General features: G+C 42.2%; 1 protein-coding gene across 8 annotated transcripts in view; it reads left to right on the forward strand.

The window, feature by feature from the left end:
• The window catches only part of LOC147033272 (receptor-type tyrosine-protein phosphatase gamma-like), a 176220-nt gene that overhangs the window by 3791 nt on the left and 148187 nt on the right, over nt 1-24242 (forward strand). For all 8 annotated transcript variants that reach the window (XM_085871474.1, XM_085871475.1, XM_085871476.1 and 5 more), the window contains exon 2: nt 933-1022. In XM_085871474.1, the coding sequence (XP_085727600.1) occupies nt 933-1022 (90 nt within the window). The remainder of the gene's footprint in view (nt 1-932; nt 1023-24242) is intronic.

The raw sequence follows: 24242 nt of genomic DNA on the forward strand, positions 1-24242 counted from the left end.
TTAAGTTCAGGCTGTAACAACAAAATGTGACAAAAGTCGAGGGGTGTGAATACTTTCTGAAGGCACTGTATGTTGTCGGGGGAATGGTCTTGGATGCTTCTTTTTCCGAGCATCATATCTGAATAAGAAGACATTTATCGAGTTTAGCTTTATTGGAGCAGACTCCTTCATCAGGACAATTCCAACAATCCAAGCCATCACCGAGTCATCTGTGGAGAGTGGGGAGTGATGGGGGGGGGGATGTTGCGATGAAGTGGAAGTGGTAGACGACAGGTTTCATTTTCAATCTCCAGCACACCATCAATGATCATCTTTAAGAGGAAAGAACATTGTGTTGAAGATTGTTAAACAGAACAAGCATAAATCTTCCGTGACACCGAACCCCGGTGATGTGATGATTGAGTTTATGGAGGTCATTGGGTACAGTTCTTCAAGCCCCTCGATTAATGGAATTCCACGGAAGAACGGTTGGGCACAAGCCTTTCATCAGGACGTTCAATGCACGGGGGCGGCATTGCAACGAACGGCTGTGCCGGTCCCTCGGAATACGGAAACGAGTATTAGTGGAGCGGTGAATCCAATGTGCCGTGTGTTGGAGATTCGATGACAGATTCAACACCAACTATGGTGATCACAAAATCTGAAAGAGCTTGATGCAAAGGAGTGATGGAGAATGCCACCTCCAACTTGCCAAAACAAGGTGACAGATGTCGGAGTAAGCATCCACTCTGTGGTTAGGCCACTGGGAGTGTTGTCTGATGACTGATCATGCGTTTTGAATCAAGTCCTGAGTTTCGGAAGGATGGCTTGGTGTGCCGATGGACAGTAGTGACATCTTCATTTTTCAAAATGTATATGTGCGCGTGCGTCACTGTTGTATTTCTGCCTTGGGTCCAACACTATCCCGGCCTTGATGTGTTTGTCCGTCGCAGGTTACGCATGGACCTGGCCAAGGGAGAGGAACAACAGAGAAAGGAACCGATCGCGGTCTTCTTCGGGAGGACAGACCTGGGCGTACACAGGTAGGAGTGAAGCAGCAGCATTTCCATCACCCGGCAAAGCGACGCGTCCAACAGGTCGTTGCCGCACACTTGGTGGAGGGGGAAATCTTCACGGTAAAATAAACTTCCCATTCAGATGACCATTGTGCAAAATAGCCAAGGATGCGTGTGACAACGAACAAACATAAACGTTGATTATTTTACGACTATGACGACGAGCGTTATTTCCATGACCACCTTGTCAGGGGTCATGCAATGAGCTGTGTTTCCGTCGTCTGTGTTTGACAAAATAGTCGGCGGGTGAGGGTGATTTTGGGTGTCACGGGGACTATTCTGTACTAACAGATGCTGGGCCGCTCGTGCAGAATACTCTAAATCACAGCGTGGGTCTTTCCCGATGGCACGGCGGGGAAGGCCCCGAATGTGCTGCATTAGGCACATGACATTGGCGTGGGGGCGATACACACATCTGCTATGTTTGGCTTTCCCATTGATAGCCATTCATTTGAGTTGCTTGTCTTGTTTGGTATTTTTCTCGATTTTCATCCTCGGTGGCGAACTGGTTCATGGCCGCTCTGCGTCTCGGAGGTCGGCGGTTTAAACCCCGGCCAAGTTCAAACCAACAACTTTAAAAATGGTACATGCTGCTTCCTTGCTTAACGCTGAGCATCTAAAAAGGATAGAACACGGACGAACAACCATAGGTTGGCAACCATTGTACAGGCTTAACGGGCCTGATGGCCTCCTGCGTTGAACGTCCTCGTGTAATACACCGACTTTATTGTCCTATCCCCTTTCATCGATTAGCAGAGTTTTGGACCTCCAAGATGAATTTCAAATCCATTTATTCGAAAGATAGGTGGGATATTGTACATCCACCTGATTGCAGATTGTACATCCACCTTATTCCTTCCCTCAAAGCAAAAGGCCATGTCCATTACTTTGTTTGAGTCACGTGGGGCTGCAGAAAGCTTGCTGGCTCAGCGGAGGCTTACACAGCCGGTTACAGCTTTACCGTGCAAAGTCAATCGCAAAAACTATTTGTTGGGGGGAGGGGGGGTATCTAAGTTGAATCTTTTCCTTGGGGGCCGCGGTCATCTTCAATGATATGGAGGGAGAACGCAGGTCTGGGTATGATTATGGCTTCTTGGCTGCATTCTTCATTGTGCCACACATTCCTTGTGAAAATTATCGAAAGTAATCATTTCGAGTTGTTTATGCAAAGGTGTAAACTCATGGAGGAGCTGAATGACAAAGGGCAGCTCTCTTCAACCCCAACTGACCCCATTCGTATTCGCGGTCCCTTTTTACAGGTTATTGTGATTTCCCCCCCCTTCTTCCTGAACTCTTTTCCTTTGTTAGCTCTCTAGGTCGGTTTGTTCCTTTTCTGTTTCCTCTTCTTGCTGTGCCTCATTCAGCGTGTGTCCTTCTCCCTTCCCCTTCATCTCACCATCACTTTAACTCTGCTGCTGGTGTTTCCCCTTTTCCATCTTGTTCCGTTCCATTCCGCTCTTGCTCTTCCACAAGCCTCGATCATGCACACAAAAAGGAAGATTATGGAGGTGGTGATGGGTGAGCATATGAGGTGGTGATGGGTTGTGCATTTGAAATGCTGAAGTGAGAAGGACGAGACCACAAACGAGGGGAGACCATTTCACATTCGGGAGAATAAGGAGACAAATGCATGCAGGTGGGGAACCAGCCTTGACTTGCGGACGGTGGGCAGCTGGAGGTTTCTCGATGAACGCCGCATGTGACCTAATGTGGCTTGGGGAGGGTAGAGATAGAATAGGAAAAGAGGAACATGAATCAATTCCGACCTTTAACTCTGCACCTTTGTCTCACGATGTTTGTCGTGGCATTTACGTCGGACGTTATTCAGACATGTTACGACTCCACCAATGAGGGGATCTCTGTTTTATTTGTCTCAAAACTGGTCAATAACAAAGTGTGTTAATTAAGTTTATTATTTTTAACTTTCATTTTATTCGTTCCCTACCAGTTTCACCGGAGGGGACGAGAGATTTGCTTTCCGTATGTCCGTCCCACCTGTGATTTTTCAGACCTTTTCCCCCATACCCTTTAACATATTCAACTGAAATGTGGCACGTGGCTTTATTATGATAAGTTACAGAACAAGTTCGAGTTTCAGGGCGTTTTGTCAATTTTCCACAGAGTTATGCCCTTTTTTGATTTGTATCACATCGGTCAGGGACATGTATTGCAAAGCAATTCTCACTCTTGTTTTATTTACTTTTCCTTTCTCTGCTGACAACTCGGCGGTGGTGCCCAAAGACGCTCGAGGAGTGGTTCCACGTTGATGCGAATTAAAAACAAAATTCAAATATTTTTTTAGATTCACATTTATGTTTAGCCGCGTTTCTTCTTCTTCTTCTTCTTCTTCTTCTTCTTCTTCTTCTTCTTCTTCTTCTTCTTCTTCTTCTTCTTCTTCTTCTTCTTCTTCTTCTTCTTCTTCTTCTTCTTCCAAAACCTTTAGGACTCGGCTCTTTTATATACAGGATCCAGATCTCCTTAAATACTGAGCACATGTACGCATCCTCGCATTGACGGTGCCTTTTTGAGCGTCTATCATGAACTTTTAAATATATTCGGACATTTGCTCTAAAGTTTCGAAAAGTTCACGTTACTATTTAAAGATTATTCCATTTAATGTATTGTAATTTCGTAAATACACTAGTTTCTCGTCATGAACGACGATCGTCCATGACGGGTGTCGCTATTGGCTCAATCAAGGCACGTGACGAAATATCGTTGTTGTTGTTTTTTGGGTTTTTTTTCTTCTTCTTCCTCTTCTTATTGTTGTTGTTCTTCTTCTTCTGGTGAAGACAAAACCTTTAGGACGTGGCTCTTGGACACATTTGTCCTTGTTATAAATATTTTTGAAGGTGCACCTCCAATAAATTATCTCATAATTTTGGACACTTTCATTTCTTCTTCCTCTTCCTCTTCCTCTTGCTCCTCGTCTTCTTCCTCTTCTTCTTCTTCTTCTTCTTCTTCTTCTGCTTCTTGCTCTTCTTCTTCCTCTCCTTTTTCGAGCCTTGTGTGTATTATAGTGACATCACAATGAGTGATGTTGAGAATTGTTGAAGTGAATGAAGTCATAAGATACCAACGATGGCATTATGATGTCCCCCCCCCCCCCCCCTTTACCAGGCTCTACTAAGTTGAATCACCGCAGCTACTTGATGGATATCTTTGATTCGCATTAGCTTGGTTGAAATGATAATTGAAATGGCAATTAACCTGAACTGGCCTGGAGTGAAACATTTGGTGAGAAAGGGGAGAAGGGGGTGGACGAGGCATGCCTTTAACGACTGAAGATGCAGGAATTTGTAATTGTTCAGATTGCCGGCGATAACTCTCGCCTACTTTTCACGAAGGCCACCGCGAGATCTTTAGCATCCACCAATTAATGCCGGCTGATGGGCCGCCTTCTCGAACGTCCGTCTGAGGGACGACCCGCTTAGCGATGAAACGCTCTGCCTGCTAAACACCAGGATAATAGTTTTATACTTGGATCAAGAATCAAACCCAGATGATGCAGCTCAATGGAAAGTGCGCTACCTGTGCACCATCCTGTCAGACCGTATGTTCGTTAAATGTATCTATGTGCAATTTCCTTGTTCCGATTATTGGGTGGTTGCGAGACTACCACTATTCTCAGGTTTTCTATCTGTCTCTGTCTGTTTGTTTGTATGTAATGGACAGCTCTGAAGACAAGAGGAGTCAGTAGATTTTGATGAAACTTGACTGGTAGGTCCATACCAGGATCTAGTTGTATGCTTTTGAGCACCGTTGCTATGGACGGGACTTTGAAATTTTTGAAAAAAATCCGAAAGATATTTTTTAATATATAGATTTTTTTTCGAAAATCAAAAATCGGCTTCCGCGCTTTTATGCGCACTATAATCAACCTCTTTGTCAAACAATTTTCAGCCCGATCCGTCAAAAACTGTATGACTGGTATGCAATTATATAGCGACCACCCATGTCGCCTACCGGCTTGTCACACTGATAGCATGTACAGTTTGCAATGGAAATGGGACAGAAAGCTTCCAATATGGCTGCCAGCGTGACGTGTATTCCAGACGGGCTGTGCGCTCGAAGCAGTGGAAGCAACCTCAATGAAAAAGGCCTTGTGAGGATTGGAAGTGACGACACGCTGTGCGTTAACCGCTGCGGCAATGTGTCCTTTGTGCATATTTATAAATACAATTCTGCTTTGTCAAGAATCTGAAGTGTTTTCATCTCTGCATGTGGCAGGCATGGCAAGAAAGAGTGTGGTTTGAGGGAACTGCTGCAGGCTTTCCAGGCAGTCCGGGCCTTCTGTGATGAATTTTAAGGGGAAACCATTTCTTATGACGCCATTGACTCGTGAATTGGTTTTCTCAGGCAGGGATGACTCGTTGCATTTTAGCTATCTTATAAGTATGCACTTTGATTGACTTTATATTTCAAAACGGTGGGTTGTCCAGTAAAATCGCCTTGCCATATACCATTGTGCGGTTGCCATGGAAACGGAGATCAAGAATCCGACAATAAAATAGACTGTACTACTGGTTAACGGAAAAGCGGCTTCGTGTGTTCTTTTCGTGATGCAGACCGAGCATGCTGAGTTACCCTTTGTACCGCCACAGAGTGGGATTCGGTCACGGAGCCGTTCGGTTCCGTTTCAGCCGAGCGTGCTCGACGGCCGTCGATTTCCTCATGGATAAAGGAGCGTGCAGGCGGCTTCATGAGTTCCAGCACTATCCGTTTGAGTGAAACAATACCTGTAACCATTCCTCTCTGTCCATGGTTTCGTTTGCAGTTTTACCTTGAACGCGGAACAGTGAGTCGAGACGTCCGCCGACGAGGTCCGCGTGAGCTGCGTCTGTTTAGCTACGAAGAGGAAACATGTTTAGTTGATCTCAGGGCACTTTCCTCTGAGAAAGGCGATAGCGCCACTCCCAGTGTTGGTCTAATACGAAACAGGTGTCGGCGGAGTCTTGGTCTCAGGTTAAAGCTTCTCATGTTGGAATTTTTTTTTCCGTTTTTCTGCATCCATCTTCACCTTCGTTCTGGAGCTCGGAATGTTTACTTTTGCAGGTGTGAGATTTACCTGTTTAGGTAACCTGCTGCCTCTGATTAAGATAACTGATACACTTGAGATGCTGCACATGAGGAACTTAAGAAAATGATGCGATATTTCGAATGGCATCGTCAATTTATTGCATGGCGATGGGGGAGGTGGAGTAGGGGGTGGCGGCATTGTAAATTGAGAAAAGGGAGAGGATGGAGGGGACAGGAAGGAGAATGGGGAAAGAGAATGTGTGGGAGAAAAGGCAGAAGAGGTTGCGAGTCGACTTGTTAAAGAAGATGGGAGGGAGGGATAATGAAAGAGGCGTATTGGGGGAGACGGATTAATGGGGCATACTGGAGGGAGGAGATGGGCTAAATTTTGCTTTTTTTTGTGTAAATAATTAATCAATGTTCCTGTTGTTCATTGGTGAAAGGAGAAAACGAATTTTTATGGCTTTAAATTAAGAATCATTGTCTAAAAATCTTTATTTTTAGTGGGGAGAATGTGGGGGCTTCTTTGGGCAAGCTAATAACTGGAGGGTCAGGGTCAACATGGACCTCGAGATGGTTGAAGTGCGACAAAGGAAGAAAAACAAATATGATCAACAAACACAAACATGGAAAGCCTCTCAGAAGGAGGACACTCCTCCCTGCCAGGTGGTTTAAAATTATGTAAGTTAAAGTACCGCTGTGACACAAAGTGGTGGCAAGCTTGTGGGCCTTAGGGGAAGGGGATGATCGAATGATCAAAGAGATACCATAGACAAGAACCAAGTTGGTCGATGAACCCCCTCGGCCTCCTGGGACAAAATTGCATCGAGAGTGGAAGGAAAGGGGGTTTTGAGATTCGTGGAAAAGTTGGGAGATGACTTACTTTGATTGTTGATTACCTTGTTAGTAGGGCTGGCAGGGGGGCCTCGATATACGTACACTTGCCTCTGAGCTGTCTAGCCTGGTTCGAATCCTGACCCAGCTATAAAACTGTAATCCCGGTGTTTCACAGGCAGGGTAATCCATCAATGTGTGGCACCGTTCATCGGATGGATGTTAAACTGGATGTCCAGTTTTGCTAGCATTAGAGCATTAGTTGGTGGATGTTAAAGATCCCTCGGCATCCTTCATGAAGAGTAGGTGAGCTGTTTCCCACAGCCTCAACAAATTACACATTCCTGCTCTAACCAACAGGGAGTTCTACATCAGTGGCACAGCTGCACTCCCAGCAGTGATGCAACCAGCAGCTGCAGGCTGCAAATTAAATGAATGCACCGTGTTAGTTCCCGCCGCAGAGTAATGGGAGATGAGGTTTTGCAATTGCTTCTGTGTGTGTGTTTGTGTCTGTCCAGGCCAAAAACGATTTTACCACTTGAGATTTCATCATCAAATTTTGAACAAACCCTTATTTTGAGAATGTGGAGAAGGCTAACTAATAATTGGGTTAAAATGTCTAAAGAGGTATAAATTCACAGGTTCAGATCCAGTCCTCCTTTGTGTTTTACATTAACCCAGTGTGATTGTTTTTGTGAACAAAGGATTCCAAAGAATAATGGGTGTACGTCATTACCATCATCATGTACCTGTACCCTACATATGCGCAGTGATCACACAGGGCACTGTGCCTGTGCACTTCGCTGATGTTATTGCATACCTGTGTGCTGGCCCTCCGTACGGTGCTGGTATCGGTGCAGCTTTTGGTGATTATCGTACTGCACATTCACACGGTGCTGAACTTGCTACATTTTAGCACCACACTGATCCTACTGTATCTCCGCACATTTGTTTCCATCGAATGTGCCATGTCAGTTCCTCCAACAATTCAAATGATTTGTAGTTGGGGAGATGATGCTCTCTCTCTCTCTATCTCTATCTCTATCTCTATCTCTATCTCTATCTCTATCTCTATCTCTATCTCTATCTCTATCTCTATCTCTATCTCTATCTCTATCTCTATCTCTATCTCTATCTCTATCTCTATCTCTATCTCTATCTCTATCTCTATCTCTATCTCTATCTCTATCTCTATCTCTATCTCTATCTCTATCTCTATCTCTATCTCTATCTCTATCTCTATCTCTATCTCTATCTCTATCTCTATCTCTATCTCTATCTCTATCTCTATCTCTATCTCTATCTCTATCTCTATCTCTATCTCTATCTCTATCTCTATCTCTATCTCTATCTCTATCTCTATCTCTCTCTATATATATATATATATATATATATATATATATATATATATATATATATATATATATATATATATATATATATATATATATATATATATATATATATACTCTACACTAAATAAGTTAACATCTTCTGATACGGTATATCTGGGGAGCATCAGGCCGAGCAGGTTGATCGGCTGCCAAAATCAAAGTCGACCAACGATATCATTAAGTAAGCCTTGAATATTGAAAAACAAACAGTATGACTGTCAGCAGTGACTATCACACAAAAAAAAATGACAAAAACAAGTTATAATACCATATTATAGTTACACTTTTGGTTTTATTCAAATCCTGTGAAGCGATGTTTATTTATACTTAGGAAGAACTGTATTTAATGCTTGGGCTGGCAAGATGGCCAAGAGGTATGCACACTTGTTTCTGAGCTGTCTAGCCTCGGTTCGAATCCTGACTCAGCCAGGATCCTGACCAGGGTGATTCATCAATGTGTGTGCCATCCCTCGGGTGGATGTTAAACTGATGTCATGTCTCCGAGCATTAGTTGGTGGATGTTAAAAGATGTTTTAGATGTCCTTCGTGATGGGTAAGTGAGCAATCACTGGCATCCTGAACAAATTCCAAATTCATGCCATGACTTCCGCTGGGAAGGCAATGGCAAACCACCCAGTATAACCCTTGCCAAGAACCTGTTTTGCCAGCACCAACGAGCTTTTACAGAGTATGGTACATTGGAATTTCATGCTTGTTCTACCTCAAGATTGACACATTGCAAATGTACTGAAAAACCAAATTGCCCTATTATAATTGGTTTCCTTTGAATATCAAATTGAAATATAATCCGCACTCGCTTCAAACCGCCTGTCCTTTTTCGATGCCGTGACACCGGCCTCTTGGAGGACATATTTCCAGTGACTAGTGGTAAGATGGCCTCCCACAACTGCCCCCCTTCCCCCAGCCCATAACTGTGTGTGTGTGTGTGTGTGTGTGTGTGTGTGTGTGTGTGTGTGTGTGTGTGTGTGTGTGTGTGTGTGTGTGTGTGTGTGTGTGTGTGTGTGTGTGTGTGTGTGTGTGTGTGTGTGTGTTTGATCATATATTACAAATAGGCACTCCATATTGCCCAATGGTCGAACAGCACGTCATGCGTTTCCTCCACCCATGGATGGATTTCTGCTCTGTCAAAGATAGGGCCTTAATGGCTCAACGTTACATCGGCATCAAGGCCAGGGAGGAGCAGTGGTCAATCCATAAATGTGTTTCTGCCTACTGGGCTTCTTCAGCATGGTGTGACCACTACTGATGATTGACGGGACGTCTCTTCCGAGCTCGATCTGACTGTGTTTGGCAACGCTTCCGGCGCTCACCTTCTCCAAATTTTCCTAATGGCGGGGTTGAAAGCTTCTCCATATTAAATACAATGATTTCAATATAAATAGTCATAATAATAATAAAAACGATGGGAGGTTGAAAAATGACAAAAGACACAAACAATGAACATTTAACGTAAAATAATTGCCAATGGAGGATGGAGAGAAGGGTCAGAAATTGATGAGATGACACATTCAAACAATATTGGTTCTTTATGCAGATATACCTATGCCTCCCATTCCCCCCACCCCCCCCATCTCCCTCCGATCCCACCCACAAAATTACTACCACTATTTTTAACGGCCCCTATTATTCCTACCCTCTCGTGGCATCAGCCAGGGAATGGTTGTATGGTTTTAGCCCGTCTTTCACGAGCTGGTAGGCCAGGCCTGACATTCGACTGACAGAACAGGAATTTGTAATTTGTTCAGGGTGCTGTCAGTAACTCACCTTCTCTCTGTGAAATACTCCATGCGATCTATAACATCCATCAACCACTCGTGCTAGCAGATGGATCCTCTGGGTTGATGTCCATCCAACAGACGGCGCACACATTGATGCCTCACCCTGTGTACGAAATACCAGGATGACAGTTGATGCCTGGTGTTGGCTTAATGATTAGGGTGGTGGGTGTGGGATCCAAGGGTCCTGATGATCATCATCATCATTGCATCGCAACTCTCCTTTTTCTGTTTCTTTTTCAATCTCTCAGTTTTGATTAATCTATAAAAAAACCTGCTCTGCTGCTCATTCTCATCCTCTCTCTGCCCTTTTCCCCCTGCCATTTGCGTTCGGTCATCTTCCATCTGCTTGGAAATCCGCCGACATCACTGCATTACATAAATAGGTTCCAAAACAGATCCCCTTAACGACACATCAATCGGCTTGCTTCCAATCATCAGCAAGGTCATGGAATCCATCATCGCAGTTTATGTGACATCATTCCTTTTCTCCAACAGCCTCATCTCAGATCATCAATTCTGTTTCAGACCTGGTCACTCTACCTTGGACATGCTGCTTCTCTGAAAGGACTGTCTGGCAACCCATCATTTCTACTTTCTCAACAAACCTCTTGAGGAAGTTCAGTCATTTAAACTCCTGGGTCTCACTATCAGCCATGATCTTTCTTGGGCAAACCACATTTCAAAATTGTTCTCTAAAGCCAGCTGCTGACTGGGCATGCTTCTTTATATGAACTTTTTAATTTGGCACACCTGAACTTCTATTCATCGACAAGGCTTTCATCCATTCATCCGCAGATTGGTGGAATACTGCTCTCCTCTCTGGACTGGCTCCCCTGCCTCACATCTTGCTCAGTTTGACGCCATGCAAACCAAGGCCTTTAAGATCATTGTAATCTCCTGCAATGAAGCTGAGTCTATGGGCCTATCACTTCCCTATCGCAGACAGGTCAGTGCCCTCTGTTTTCTGCCACCTCCTTTCTGGTCTTGCACACTCTGCTCTTTCTATGCTTTGTCCCCCCCTCCCCCAGGTTTCTGCAGGGCACACATGGTCCACCATCAACCCCCTTCTGGTGAAACTACCTAAATCCAGGATCACTGCTCACCTCCACTCATTCGTTCCTCTTTTTTTTTTTTCTCTACCTATAGAACCAACTTCCACATCCCCTTCAATCTCATCCTTCTCTCCAGGTCTCCAAGACAACTAGCTGTTCTCCACCATCTCAGATTGTCCCCAATCCAAAACCATGATATTTTCTACCCTCGTTAACCCCCCACCCCAGCCAAATCCCTCCTCCCTCCAACTTTCCAGTTTTCCATCCTGAGAGTTTCTTGTTCACCCCATGCATCCTCTCCTGTCCCTGTTTGGCCGCCTCCCTCTGTCTTGGCCGTCAGCTCTGCTATCGGTGTCCCCTCCCTCCCTCTCTGCTGTTTTTTTGTCCTGTTGTGTCCTGATTCATTCAGTGCTCTTCCACAAGTCTTGACTATGCATACAAAAAGAAGCAGGTGTGTGTGTGTGTGTGTGTGTGTGTGTGTGTGTGTGTGTGTGTGTGTGTGTGTGTGTGTGTGTGTGTGTGTGTGTGTGTGTGTGTGTGTGTCACCATTGTTCTCAGAGATTGCCAAACACTTCATCAAACTTTCAAAGGTTCATCATTGATAGGATAAGGTCTGGGGCGGGGGGGTGTTTGTGTGCATGACTCTTTTAGAGCGTCACCCTATTTTTTTTTTTTGTTCTATATGCCAAGACCTTCAAAAAAAGTTTGGGTAACACCTCCAGATCAAGTACGTTTTCACTGTAGGGTCCATCTTGGATTCGCAGTTGGCTACCAGCAAACTATAATTGAATCAAAATGCCCATATTGGGTTTAGATGGAATAAATCATTAGTAAACATCAATAAATTATTAATTTTGATTTACTTCAATTACTTATGCATTGCTTAGCACATTTTAGCATGATTTATTCTCTTAAAACTTGGTTCACAGTAGAAAATGACCATATTTTACATAATTCTAGTCAAAAATAGTCAAACAAGCTGTTAGTCCTTAGATCGTGACTCGTACTTGTACATGTACTTAGTCATGCACTCATTGTGATAATACAGATCTGCTCCAAACACAGAATGTGGATCTTGAAGATCACAAGTTCGGTCGAAGACAAACATGGAAAGCTTGGAAGAAGTTAGTTGCAGCAAGAAAAGACATAGCACGGTTGGATTCACTTATACGATATTTTGTGTGCAGTTGTTTGTAGGATTTATCATCACAGATAATGCTGTTCACAACTCGCGATCCTGTTGCTGTAGTATCTGCATTAGGTCGGTGGCGAACTGCCTGGGAGCGAGAGCTTCTACCTACAGTTTTGTTCTGCTGAGAAAAAGATGAGTCTTGGCCTTGAACTAGATTCTTCTTAGTTATTCTGTCAAGAACTGTCTTCATAGTGTACTTCTTGTAACATTCATTAGTCACATGATAACAAAACCCATCTCCTTCAACAAGCTTCAGTCTTTTGGAAACATGGTCATTGTGTATGCCGCTGGCTTCCCGTATCCTTTTACAGCCATTGCTTGTACTTGCTGTGTCTTATCATTGCTTACTTTTTGGCAGATAATACATTTTGTTGCATCATAACAGAGGTCTTGAAATGACTTTTACAAGAGTTACAGACTCCATCATTGGCACTTTATCCAAATCTTCACAACCCTGAAAAAAATTAGGATATTATTAGTACTACATATTGTACATACTAGGGGAATTGGAGGCACAACCGCACACTTAAAGTAAATTGGACAACTACCAATTTGGAATCGATGCTGGTTTTAATTTTGGCAATTGTATATGACCCCCATCTCCTCAGGGACATAACAGGTAAATACATGTAAACTATTCTGCACATTCTGGATGAGGCACAACCACATACCAGTGTGTTGTTGTGCCCCATCCATTTACATGTATGGTTGTGCCCCATGTTACATGTGTTCATGTTAATGGGGGTCTGTTTTTGTTTTATTGTTTCGGCAGAAAACATGTGATGATAGTTTCCATTCCATTCTTCCCCAACTTCTGATAATGTATAATTTATCATTTTCTTCATATTCATATGTATCCTATATATGATTTGACAAGCTGATACATTTAATATGTGCATAATAATAGTTGACCTTGAAAACATAGGCCAAGGTCAAGGTATTGGAAACCAAATCCATTCAATTCCTTACCCTTAAAAATGTGATGATTTGACATTTAATTCATATTTCTATGTGTTCTGGATCAGGTTTTATTATATTTTACAAATTGCCTAGTTAATATCTGAATACTAATAGTTGACCCTGAAAGCATAAGTCAAGGTATTTGAAACCAAATCCATTCAATTCCTTACCCTTAAAAATGTATGATTTGACAAGCTGATACATTTAATATGTGCATAATAATAGTTGACCTTGAAAACATAGGCCAAGGTCAAGGTATTTGAAACAAAATCTATTCAATTCCTTACCCTTAAAAATGTATGATTTGACATTTAATTTTTATTTCTATGTGTTCTAGATGAAATTTTATGACATTAGACAATTTGTCTATTTATAGATAGAATTGGGGGATTCCCTCATTTTGGGGATCAGATAGAATTTGGGGATTCCCCCATATGGGGGATTCCCCCATTTTGCTTTGAAATTTAAATATTTTGATCTTGATTTCACAATTATTCAATAAAATATTTCATTTTAAGAGATACAATTATTCTTTGATATTTCATTTACAACTTTTGACCATCATATTTACTTAAAATCAAAGGTGATCCATTAAAATCTTACCTTTTGTTTGCAGCATTGTTTTCTCTTCTTTTTCTTGACAATCCAGTTGCCAAGAGGAAGTGACATCATAGTTAACCTCACTGTGACATCATAGTTTACTTCACTTCGGTATCCCCAAAAATGACATCATAGACTTTCATATCCCTGTAATTTACTTTAAAATGGTTTGAGGGCTTAGGTATGTATTATACACTAATAGGAAATCACATATGGGGAATCATTTGGTCACCTGATATTTGACCTTGAGTGAAGGATTCATGGTCAAATAGACCCTCAACAGTGTTCCCTTTGTAAAAAAAATGTCCTCATCTTTCTAAAAAAAAATGGTCTGATGGCTCAGTTACATATATGTGTTATGAATAAATGGGAAATAACATATGGAATCTTTTGGTTAGATGGTGGTTGGCCTCGAACAATGGGGTCAAGGTCAAATGGACCCTAACAGCATTGTCATCACAGTATTACCTTTATCGAGGAAAAGCCCATATCATTTTAAACATGGTGTGATGGCTAGAAATAAAATATGGAAATCTTTTGGTATTTGACCTTGCCCTGGTATGTGGTTGTGCCCCAAGTTCCCCTACATCTAATTAAGATGAGTGTCTGAATATAGTCTCTGTAGGATTGAAGCATATGCACATCACTGTTTTAGACCATTAATTAAAGCTTCAATGTAAGATCATGTCTACCTTTTATTATTTTGACAGTCATTTTGAGGAAAATCTTGGGATTATGCTAATTAGATCAGCTAAAACAATACAAAAATGTTACCAATGAATTCCTTGGGGTCAATAACCTATATTTAGTATAAAAAAAATAAACTTTCCATGGCATTTAATTAAGGAGATATCATCATTTGATGAAATACCACAAAAGTGGCCATTTGGGGGTAGGGGTGACTTTGTTTTACAATGAACCCTGTGGTCATCACACATAGCCCCATTGTGAGAATATGAAAATTGAATTGCTCAGAGAACTTGATAATGAAACTTTTGGCCAAATTTTATAGCTCTACTTACAATATTAAGTCATTCAGAGACCATCAAGCTTTGAGCTACTTTCAAGTTGAAAGCTATTTTTGACTAAAATTACGTAAAATATGGTCATTTTCTACTGTGAACCAAGTTTTAAGAGAATAAATCGTGCTAAAATGTGTTAAGCAATGCATAAGTAATTGAAGTAAATCAAAATTAATAATTTATGAATGCTTAATAATGATTTATTCCATCTAAACCCAATATGGGCATTTTGGTTCAATTATGGTTTGCTGGTAGCCAACTGTGAATCCAAGATGGACCCTACAGTGAAAACGTACTTGATCTGGAGGTGTTACCCAAACTTTTTTTGAAGGTCTTGGCATATAGAACAAAAAAAATTAGGGTAACGCTCTAAAAGAGTCATGTACACAAACACCCCCCCCCCCAGAGCCAGGAGTATGAGTACCTGTGAGTGTGAGTGTTTTGGGCAAAACATTTTTTTAAAGCGCTGAAAAAAAGTGGATTAAATTTTTTTTTTAGCCTTTGTAGCTGTGTAAACGGTAATATTAAATGATCCCCAACCATGTTGCTTCATGGGTGAAGGGAAGTGTTTTAGACCCCCACACAAATTTTTATTTTTTAAAAATCCAACAGGATTATAAGAGCGCCGGCCAACGTTGGGTACCCCTGCTGGTATTTAATATAATTTTCCCTTGGTTTCTATGATATAATTTTATTTTGATTTATGTAATATTGATCGCTTATCATCATCAAATTTTGTGGAATTAGTTTGATGAGCAAATCGTCAACGATCGGAAAATGTAGTAAAAAGCGATGTATGATTCACCTACACAATTCAAAAAGGATGCTGGGAAATTATGTAGGCCTACTACCTTGCAACATCCACAAGGGTTGATCATTAGGTCAATAGCCTATCAAGGGTGGACTTTTTAGTTGAAGTACAGTTATTAATATTGTTGAAAAATTAATTGGTACATCGATTAATCATTAATATCAAATTGTTGTCTTCTTATTTTTCTTGTGTATGGCAGCTTAGCTGCCAGGTAGCGGCTGCCAGGTGCCGCTGATGCTGTGCCCATATTACCAGTTCACTGGTACCCATTTCGCTGACCTCGGAAGGATGACGGGCTGAGTCAACCCCACCTAGTGTTCATTCAGCGGACAACAGGGCTCCAACTCAGGACTCTAAGATTTTAAACCAGCCACCCTAGCTGTGCAGCCAACACCAGGCTTCACTCAAATTGTTGTCCAAACCAGGAAGCAAAATTAATTCTGTTAATTGACTTTTTTAATTTCATGCTACAAACTTCCTGATCACACCTTGTATGTCTTCCCCTACTGCCAATGCAATGTGGTCTCCACTGTTCGCATAAAGAAAAGGAAAACCGTATCTTGGGCTGGAGAGTCGTTGACTCTCAGAAGTCTCTTTTGAGCACTTTAATCACCTTTATTTTTTTTAGATTTTGACACCATTGATGTCATCACTGACTAGTGACAATTACGTTTTAATGAAGTGTAAAAATTTCCTACAAGGGTCAGATTGTTAATCCCAAAAGGATGACTAGGGTCATATTAATCTTGAATAACTTTGCAACTGTTCAATTAATGATGATTATGTACATTAAGCACTTTTCGTTAATTCTAACCGGAATACTACAGGCTGGGAGACACCTTCACCCCCTTACCTGTTTGCCATAGTACTTCATTACGAACTCAGAAATGCTATCAAAGGTAAGGAGGAGGAATTGGGGTTCCAACTAGAATTAAGAAAAAGTAGAAGCGTCAAACTGGAGGTTCTTACTGATCTAGACTTTGCCGATGACATAGCCTTATTGTCCGAAGAAATGGAACGAGTGCAAGAACTTCTCAAGAGAGTCGAAACAAGCACCGGTAAGATAGGGCGAACAATTAATGCTCATAAAACTAAAGTCATGGCATTAAAGCAGTCGAGAGAGGTCTCAATCATATCAAACGATGGAATAACACTTGCGACAGTCAATGACTTCAAGGGTATTGGTTCCTTGGTTCGTACAACCACCGAGGATGTCAAACAAAGGAGAGCTGCTGCGTGGAGAGCTTACAACAAACTTCCAAGAATATGGAAATCAACACTCTCTTGCGGTATCAAGGAACAAATGTTCATGGCAACAGTGGAGTCTGCCCTGCTTTATGGAAGTGGAGCATGGACCCTCACCGTGACCCATGAGTTACGGGACTTGATGGACTTCTTCGTTCCTCTTTCAACGTCCATTGTTTGAACATAGGGTAAATGAAGAGCACTAATGTACTCTTCCGAAGCTGTCAGTTAAAATTAGAAGAAGATGTCTCAGGATTGCTGGGCATTGTTACCGCCCCCAAAAATGAACCCATTTCTTGTACCCTTGGCGCCTAAACATGAAAGTTCAAAGCAGTGTAGACCAGGTCTCAGTACATCAACACGTTTAATAAGGGTTTCAGCCACTTTTTTCTGGGTTCAGCCAGGGAATGTTTTTTTTTTTTGCCAAAGTCCTTCATGAACCAGCTAGCTTGGCCTGATGTTTGACTGGAGGTGGCAGAATTTTGGAATTTGTTGCAGGGTGCTGCTGATAACTCATCAACTCTTTTAATCTTTCACATCCACCAACAACCAGTGCTGGCAGATGGGTACACCGCCTTAACACTCATCCAATGGACGGTACACACAATGATGTAATATTCAACGATCTTTCTGACTCTCTGTGGAAAATCCTCCTTATCTGTTTCCTGATGACCCCACCCTCTGCCGCAACAGCCCTCATCTTTCAGATAGACAGGCAGCAGCCTCTTCCCTCTTTGCAGACCTTGCTGGAATCACGAGATGGCCAAACACTTGGGATATGTCTTTCAACTCTGACAAATCTCACTCTCACGCTCTTGCCCCAAAAAGGACCGTCTGGCGATCCCTCCCAGTGACTTCCTTAACAATCCTCTTGAAGAAGTTCAGTTACTCATACTTTTGGGCTCACTTTCAGCCATGACCTTCTTTGGCAAACCACATTTCTGAGTTGGTGTCTATCGCCAGTCTGAGCATCCTCCATCGTGCAAGGTCTTTCCTTTGCACATTTGAACATTTATTGACCGACAACCTTGATCCGCAGATTGATGGAGTACTGCTCTCCCCTTGGGCAGGTGTCCCTCCCCCATATCCTAGAAATTATCTGTCCAGACACCCATGTCTCATCCACAATTGGCCGAAACCCATGAGTGATATCACGTGTGCGATTCTTGACCAATCACGGAGAAGACGTGGTTGCATCCACAAAAAAATTACTGGGGAAATTCACTAAGTTGCATTTATTGCCTAATGGCGGATTTTATTTTTTGCTTTGTACACTACCGGTCAAAAGTTTTAGAACATCCCCATTTTTCCAGTTTTTTTTTTCTGAAATTTAAGCAGTTTAATGTTTCAATGTACTCTGAAATTGAAGCATAGAACAAATAAACAATTGCAGATAAAAAAGAAATCATGGAATCGTTTTGTTGAACAAAATTTAATCTAGAAATTTGACTCATCAAAGTAGGCACCTTTTGCGGATATAACAGCCGAACATACTCGTGGCATTCTTTCAACGATGGAAATCAAATATTGTTTGGAAATTTCTTCCCAACACTGTTGTAGAAGTTCCCACAAATGTGTTGCACTTGTAGGTTGCTTTGCTTTCACCCTTCTGTCCAGTTCATCCCAAACCAGCTCGATGCGGTTGAAGTCTGGAGACTGCTGGCCATTCCATGATTTTAAGCCTCCCGTCTTGTTCTTTTCTTCTAAGGTAGTTCTGACAGAGCCTGGAGGTATGTTTTGGGTCGTTATCTTGCTGGAGGATGAACCCCTGACCAACTAGGTGCAGACCAGAGGGTATTGCATGGCGCTGAAAAATGCTGTGGTAGCCCTTTTGGTTCAGAGTGCCAGTCACTCTGTGCAAGTCGCCGACTCTGGATCCAGCAAAAGGGCCCCCGATCATCACGCTTCCTCCTCCATGTTTGACAGTTGGTGTCACACATTGAGGAACCATCCTTTTGCCTACTCGACGGCGTACAAAAACCCTGGGTGATGAACCGAAGACTTCAAATTTTGATTCATCGGTCCATAAGACCGTCTTTCAATTTTCAGTAGTCCACTGGTGGTGCTTCATGGCCCAGGCAAGTCTATTTTTCTTATTTTGCCATCTTAGCAATGGCTTTCTTACTCCCACTCGACCTGTCAAACCTGCAGCTCGAAGTCTTCTCTTAACAGTTGAAACGGAGACTTCCTTACTTCGACCAGTGTTGAGCTGTGCTTGAAGCTGCTGTCCTATGAGCCGCCGATCATGCAAGCTGTTGACACTCAGAAACTTGTCTTCTGATTGTGTTGTGGCTTTGGATCTGCCAGACCTCTTCCTCTCAGAGTTTCCTCCAGTTACCAAGTGCCTTTTGATGGTGTAGGAAACTGTACTCACTGACACCTTGGTTTCTTTGCAATTTCCTTCAAGGAAAGACCTACACTTTTAAGGGTTATCATGGTCTGTCTGTCTTCCTTTGTTAATTGTCTTTTTCTCACCATTATGACAGCAATATTGTCCAAATAATTCTTCAGAGGGTGTAGCAACACAGTTTGTTCCAACACTGCTTTTATGCAGACAGAGGGTTTGTAACTAATCAACAAAAGTTGGGACACCTGTAGGAATTGTTTGCATCAACGTTCAAGGCTTAATTTACTTCCATTGCTGCAGAACAGCTGCTGTTGCTTCCCCATAACTCATTCCCTGAAAAGGGCCTTTTTTAACAACTCTGAAATTTACATTATTTTTCAGTTTTTGGTCACCTAAACTTTTCTTTTTTTTAACCTTTGGCAGTTTACCGCTTTGCTTTTTACCATTTCAGGTTATTCACTGGACTTGAACTGCTTAAATTTCAGTAAAAACTGGAAAAATGGGGGTGTTCTAAAACTTGAGACCAGTAGAGTATATCCGCTCAATACCCATTGGTTGGACAGCTGGCCTGACGCCACCCACAATTGTAACCTGAAAAAAAACATCATGTATACATGTGCCATTTTGGTGCTATGGTAAGCCGAAGACATCTTTGGAAGTGTTATATTCACAATTGCCATGCCCTCCCTATAAGTTTTCCGTTCAGTGTAAAATCAACTTAAGCGACTGTTAAAAGGATCATCAAATATCAAAAGGTTGGAGCCGATCGGCGTCATGGACCCTTGTGAAGGCGACATTATATATAGGCCTCAGGCTTCAGGCCTCTGGTATCAGCCTTTGTCCCAGTGCAATTGGAATTATCCAAGATATGTAACCACAATGTATTTTCTACACAAAAGTAGGGGACATGTTTTTGCTTCATATATGTAACCTGGGTTATTTTTATTTTCTGGAGCAATCGAGGTAGCGGTACGTTGCCTATACACCGCCTAAATAAAGGAATTTACGAGAAGAACGTGTTGCATGCTTGGAACAACATTGCCTCTCCGGTGGGTACTGTGCGAGTAATAATAGTCCACAGCATTTATATAGAGCCCATATATGTGCCAAATAATCCATTCAAAGGCACTCCATGATGCAGTGGGCCAGAACATTAGGCCCATCAAGCTTGTGCATTGGTTGCCAACCTATGGTTGTATGTCCTTGCTCTGTCCTTTATAAATGTCGGTGTCAAGCAAGGAAGCAGCAGGTACCATTTTTAAGGTCTTTGGTATGACTCTCCCAGGGTGTAGTTCGAGCCGCCAACCTCCCAGACTCGGAGAAGACGTTCTAACCATTCCAACCCCAAGTCTGGTATTCATTCCCTGGTAGAAGTCTGCTACCAAATCTGGTAGTCGTATCGAATTATTCTCGGTAGAATGCAAAACTAGTCTTGATCATGAAGGCTAGTGTTGGCCTGCATTGTCGGATAAAAAGAACTATGGATTTTCTCTGATGAAGGGTTAATGCCCAACACATCAGCTTCTCCTTGCTTCCCACAGCAGTTAGCATACCTCAATCAATCCTCCTGTTGATTCCATGCACCAATTATTCTCAGTTTCTGAAATTAGATTTTGGTTTCATTTGAGTTAGATTTCCAGGCATCCTCTTTGATGTGATATTTTGAGGTCCATCGTTACGTGGTACAGTCCAGTTCTGTCAGGCGGCATGGCTGCATTGTCTCTCTCTCTCTCTCTCTCTCTCTCTCTCTCTCTGGGCCTACAGAATGTGCTGGACCTGCACAGATAAAAGCAGCCTGTCTGTGAGACTCTACAGCTGCCTTATGTGTTGTGTCTCAATATGTGGTTCTTATTACATCTTCATCACCCTTGGGGCCTGTCGGCCATAACACTGCCGTCGTGCTTTGGGACATTTATAGTGTCGACTTTCCTCATGGCATGTATCGGCAGTACTTGCATGTAATCCGGGCTTTTGTGCACAATGGATTTCAGAACTCAAACGTTCTCAATAACGAGTGCACGAGGACACTGGAATACAATCAGTGTGGATAATTTTCCATTGTCAGGGAGCTGATGCGATGAACAGTTTTCACTTGGTTGAGTTGCAGGTGTACACTTTTGCATATCCAGCCTTGATAGTATTTGAGATGCAGGGCCATTACATGTTTACTCGGGGAAAACAGAAGGTACATCCAACCAAGACTCCATATTGATCGTATGAACAAAGGATCAGGTCTGCCGTTTTGGACACAGAATGGTCTTCAGTTGGGACTATATGTGATGCATACTCCTGAAAGAGAGGATGGGGAGGACGACGAGGAGGAGATGAGGTGGAGGGGCAGATGGGGTGGGGGAGAGTTGTATAGCTAATGTACATGTTTCCAAACAGTCACTACCTGCAACTTCATTTTCAAGGTGATGATGAAATTGATGAAGAGCTTTCAGTGGTCTTTTGAAATGCATACATCTTGGTCATACCATGCATGTACTCATTCATTATTTGTTCTTCTATGAGCTTCAGTCGTCGGCAGAGTCCTATGCATGTTGCTGGCCATTGGCGCACTTTGCAGTGACAGTTTTTATGTCCGGATGTTTCTATTTATAGCGAACCAAGCTTGTCGGTTCAGGTGTCTCATTGGGCTGAAACACCCGTCAAGGAGTGTGTCCGAATTTCCAGACATTTGTCCTACCTGCGGCTCACTTTGTGACAGCTGGAAGAAAGAGGCCCGGTTCGTGGTAGAGCTGGCACACGTGACCAACACCCCGCACAGTGAGGTGAACCGATGAATAATGAATTTGAATTCATTATTTTTGCAACGGAATATGCGGCTCATGTTGCAAACTTCCGGTGTTTCTCTGCTCATCGGAGCTGCTGCTGACAGGCAGGTACTTAATTAGTTGTCCAAGTCCTCTGGTTATAGCTGACCTGTCCCATTCTCTAGTTTCCAAAGATGCTCATCAACATTATTTATTTATATATATATATATATATATATATATATATATATATATATATATATATATATATATATATATATATATATATATATATATATATATCCTCGCAACAGCATGGCTTCGATCATGGTTTTGGAAGGGCTTGATTTGAGATTCCATTGCTTTCTCTCCAATTTGTTTCTTTATTGTTACTTTGAATCCATTGTTGGGATAACACAAGCTCAGAGTGGTTGTTCGACTCCAAAATCTCCTGTCTACTCTACAGGTGTTTTTGGCCCTGCCAGAGCTCCTGTACTTACCGTACTTATTCTGGCAAATGCAGGTCTTTCAGAAGACATAATCTCTTTGATCCATATCTGTTCCTGTAAAACTGTTGGCCTTTAATCCGAACTCGACTATCCAAGCGATGTCGGTCTTGGCAGATACCATGAACATGGTTGCTTTCAGGAAAGCTATTCGCATTGAATTACCTGAGTTGTTCGTATCAAATTGAGGTGAAACTGGCAATTAGTTAACCATTTTGGATTGATAGGACATGCTTGTTGCCCAGGTTAAGAGGCTGAGAAATGACATTCTCCTCCAATTTCAGAGATGATTTTCAAAGTCGCACATTACAATGCAGCACTCAAAACAATGACTGGCTCATCTATGCATTGTTTTTACTTCCAGCCTATGATAAAGATGTGAATATTAATTTTATCACATCCTGCCTAACTTTACCAATTCCAGGTTAATTGTTACATAAATAAATGTCACATGACCATTTATGTGATTTGATATTGCTGATGCATGCACACCCCCACCATCATAGCAACCTTTTACATACTTTCTACTTCCTGCAAAGTCTAAAAACAATGTCTGACATAATGACTTCAAAATTGGGCTCACTTAATTGGTTGGAAAAATAATTATTTCACTGATGATTTCTTCAATGCATGTTCGTTTCACATGACAGTCGAGACGAGGAGGGCGAGTAACATGAGTATTGAGACGAAAGCTTAATATGAAATTGTAAAAATCACATGATTGACTGTCATATCTTTATTGGCACCATATATCCAGAGGCAGAGAGTGCACCCCCATTGGAAAATTTCTTCAAAAGGAAGAATGGGATTGGAAGAAGACATTGAAGACTCGGTGGTGTAACGCTTAGAGTGTCCACTCCAAGTCTGGGAGGTCAGTGGTTTGAACCTCCTACTGTGTCATAACAAAGACTTTGAAGATGGCACGTTGCTTCCTTGCCAGATGCTCAGAATTTATGAAGGGGAGCACTGACAAACAACCATAGGTTGACAACCATTTCACAGGCTTGATGGGCACAGGGTTGATTTATGGACATTTTCCAACTGCTTTGTGATTTTTTTTCCCCTGGGATATTGGCTTCGAGTTGTGCAAGTATGCAAAATTTCAGCTTTCTCACACGCTGAGAAAGTACTACAAATCTATATCATAACATGTATATGTTGGAAAAATGTACGTGGGTCCTTGGATAAACCATACCCATACTCTGCCATCTGAGCTATCTGGGTTACCCACAGGTTAAATGCATAATTCTCCCACATATAGAGATGCCACTCTCTTTCCGCCGCTGCTTCCGGGACACTCGCTGCCAACCATAGGAGCAGCAACGGCCTGTTCCCGAGAGGGTCTCCCACCCCCCCCTCCTCCATGGGGGACAATTCCAGAACCAAAATTATTTACCTACAGGGGGCATAGAAATACAATTATAAATGACCAGGGAAACAAACATATGTATATGTGGGAAAAATACATGCCCCCAGCCCAGGAATCAAACCCAAGTTTGAGAGTGACATCTCCATATGTCAGAGAATTGTGTGCTCAAACAGCAGATCACCCAGGTAGCTCAGATAGCGGAGCACTGGTATGGTTTACCAGAGGACCTGGGTTTGATTCCTGGTCTTGATGTGTACTTTTTGCAAACTATACATATCAAG

Source organism: Eptatretus burgeri, chromosome 2, assembly GCF_056783735.1.
Source record: "Eptatretus burgeri isolate ZD-2024b chromosome 2, Ebu_testis_v1, whole genome shotgun sequence".
Lineage (NCBI taxonomy): Eukaryota > Metazoa > Chordata > Myxini > Myxiniformes > Myxinidae > Eptatretus > Eptatretus burgeri.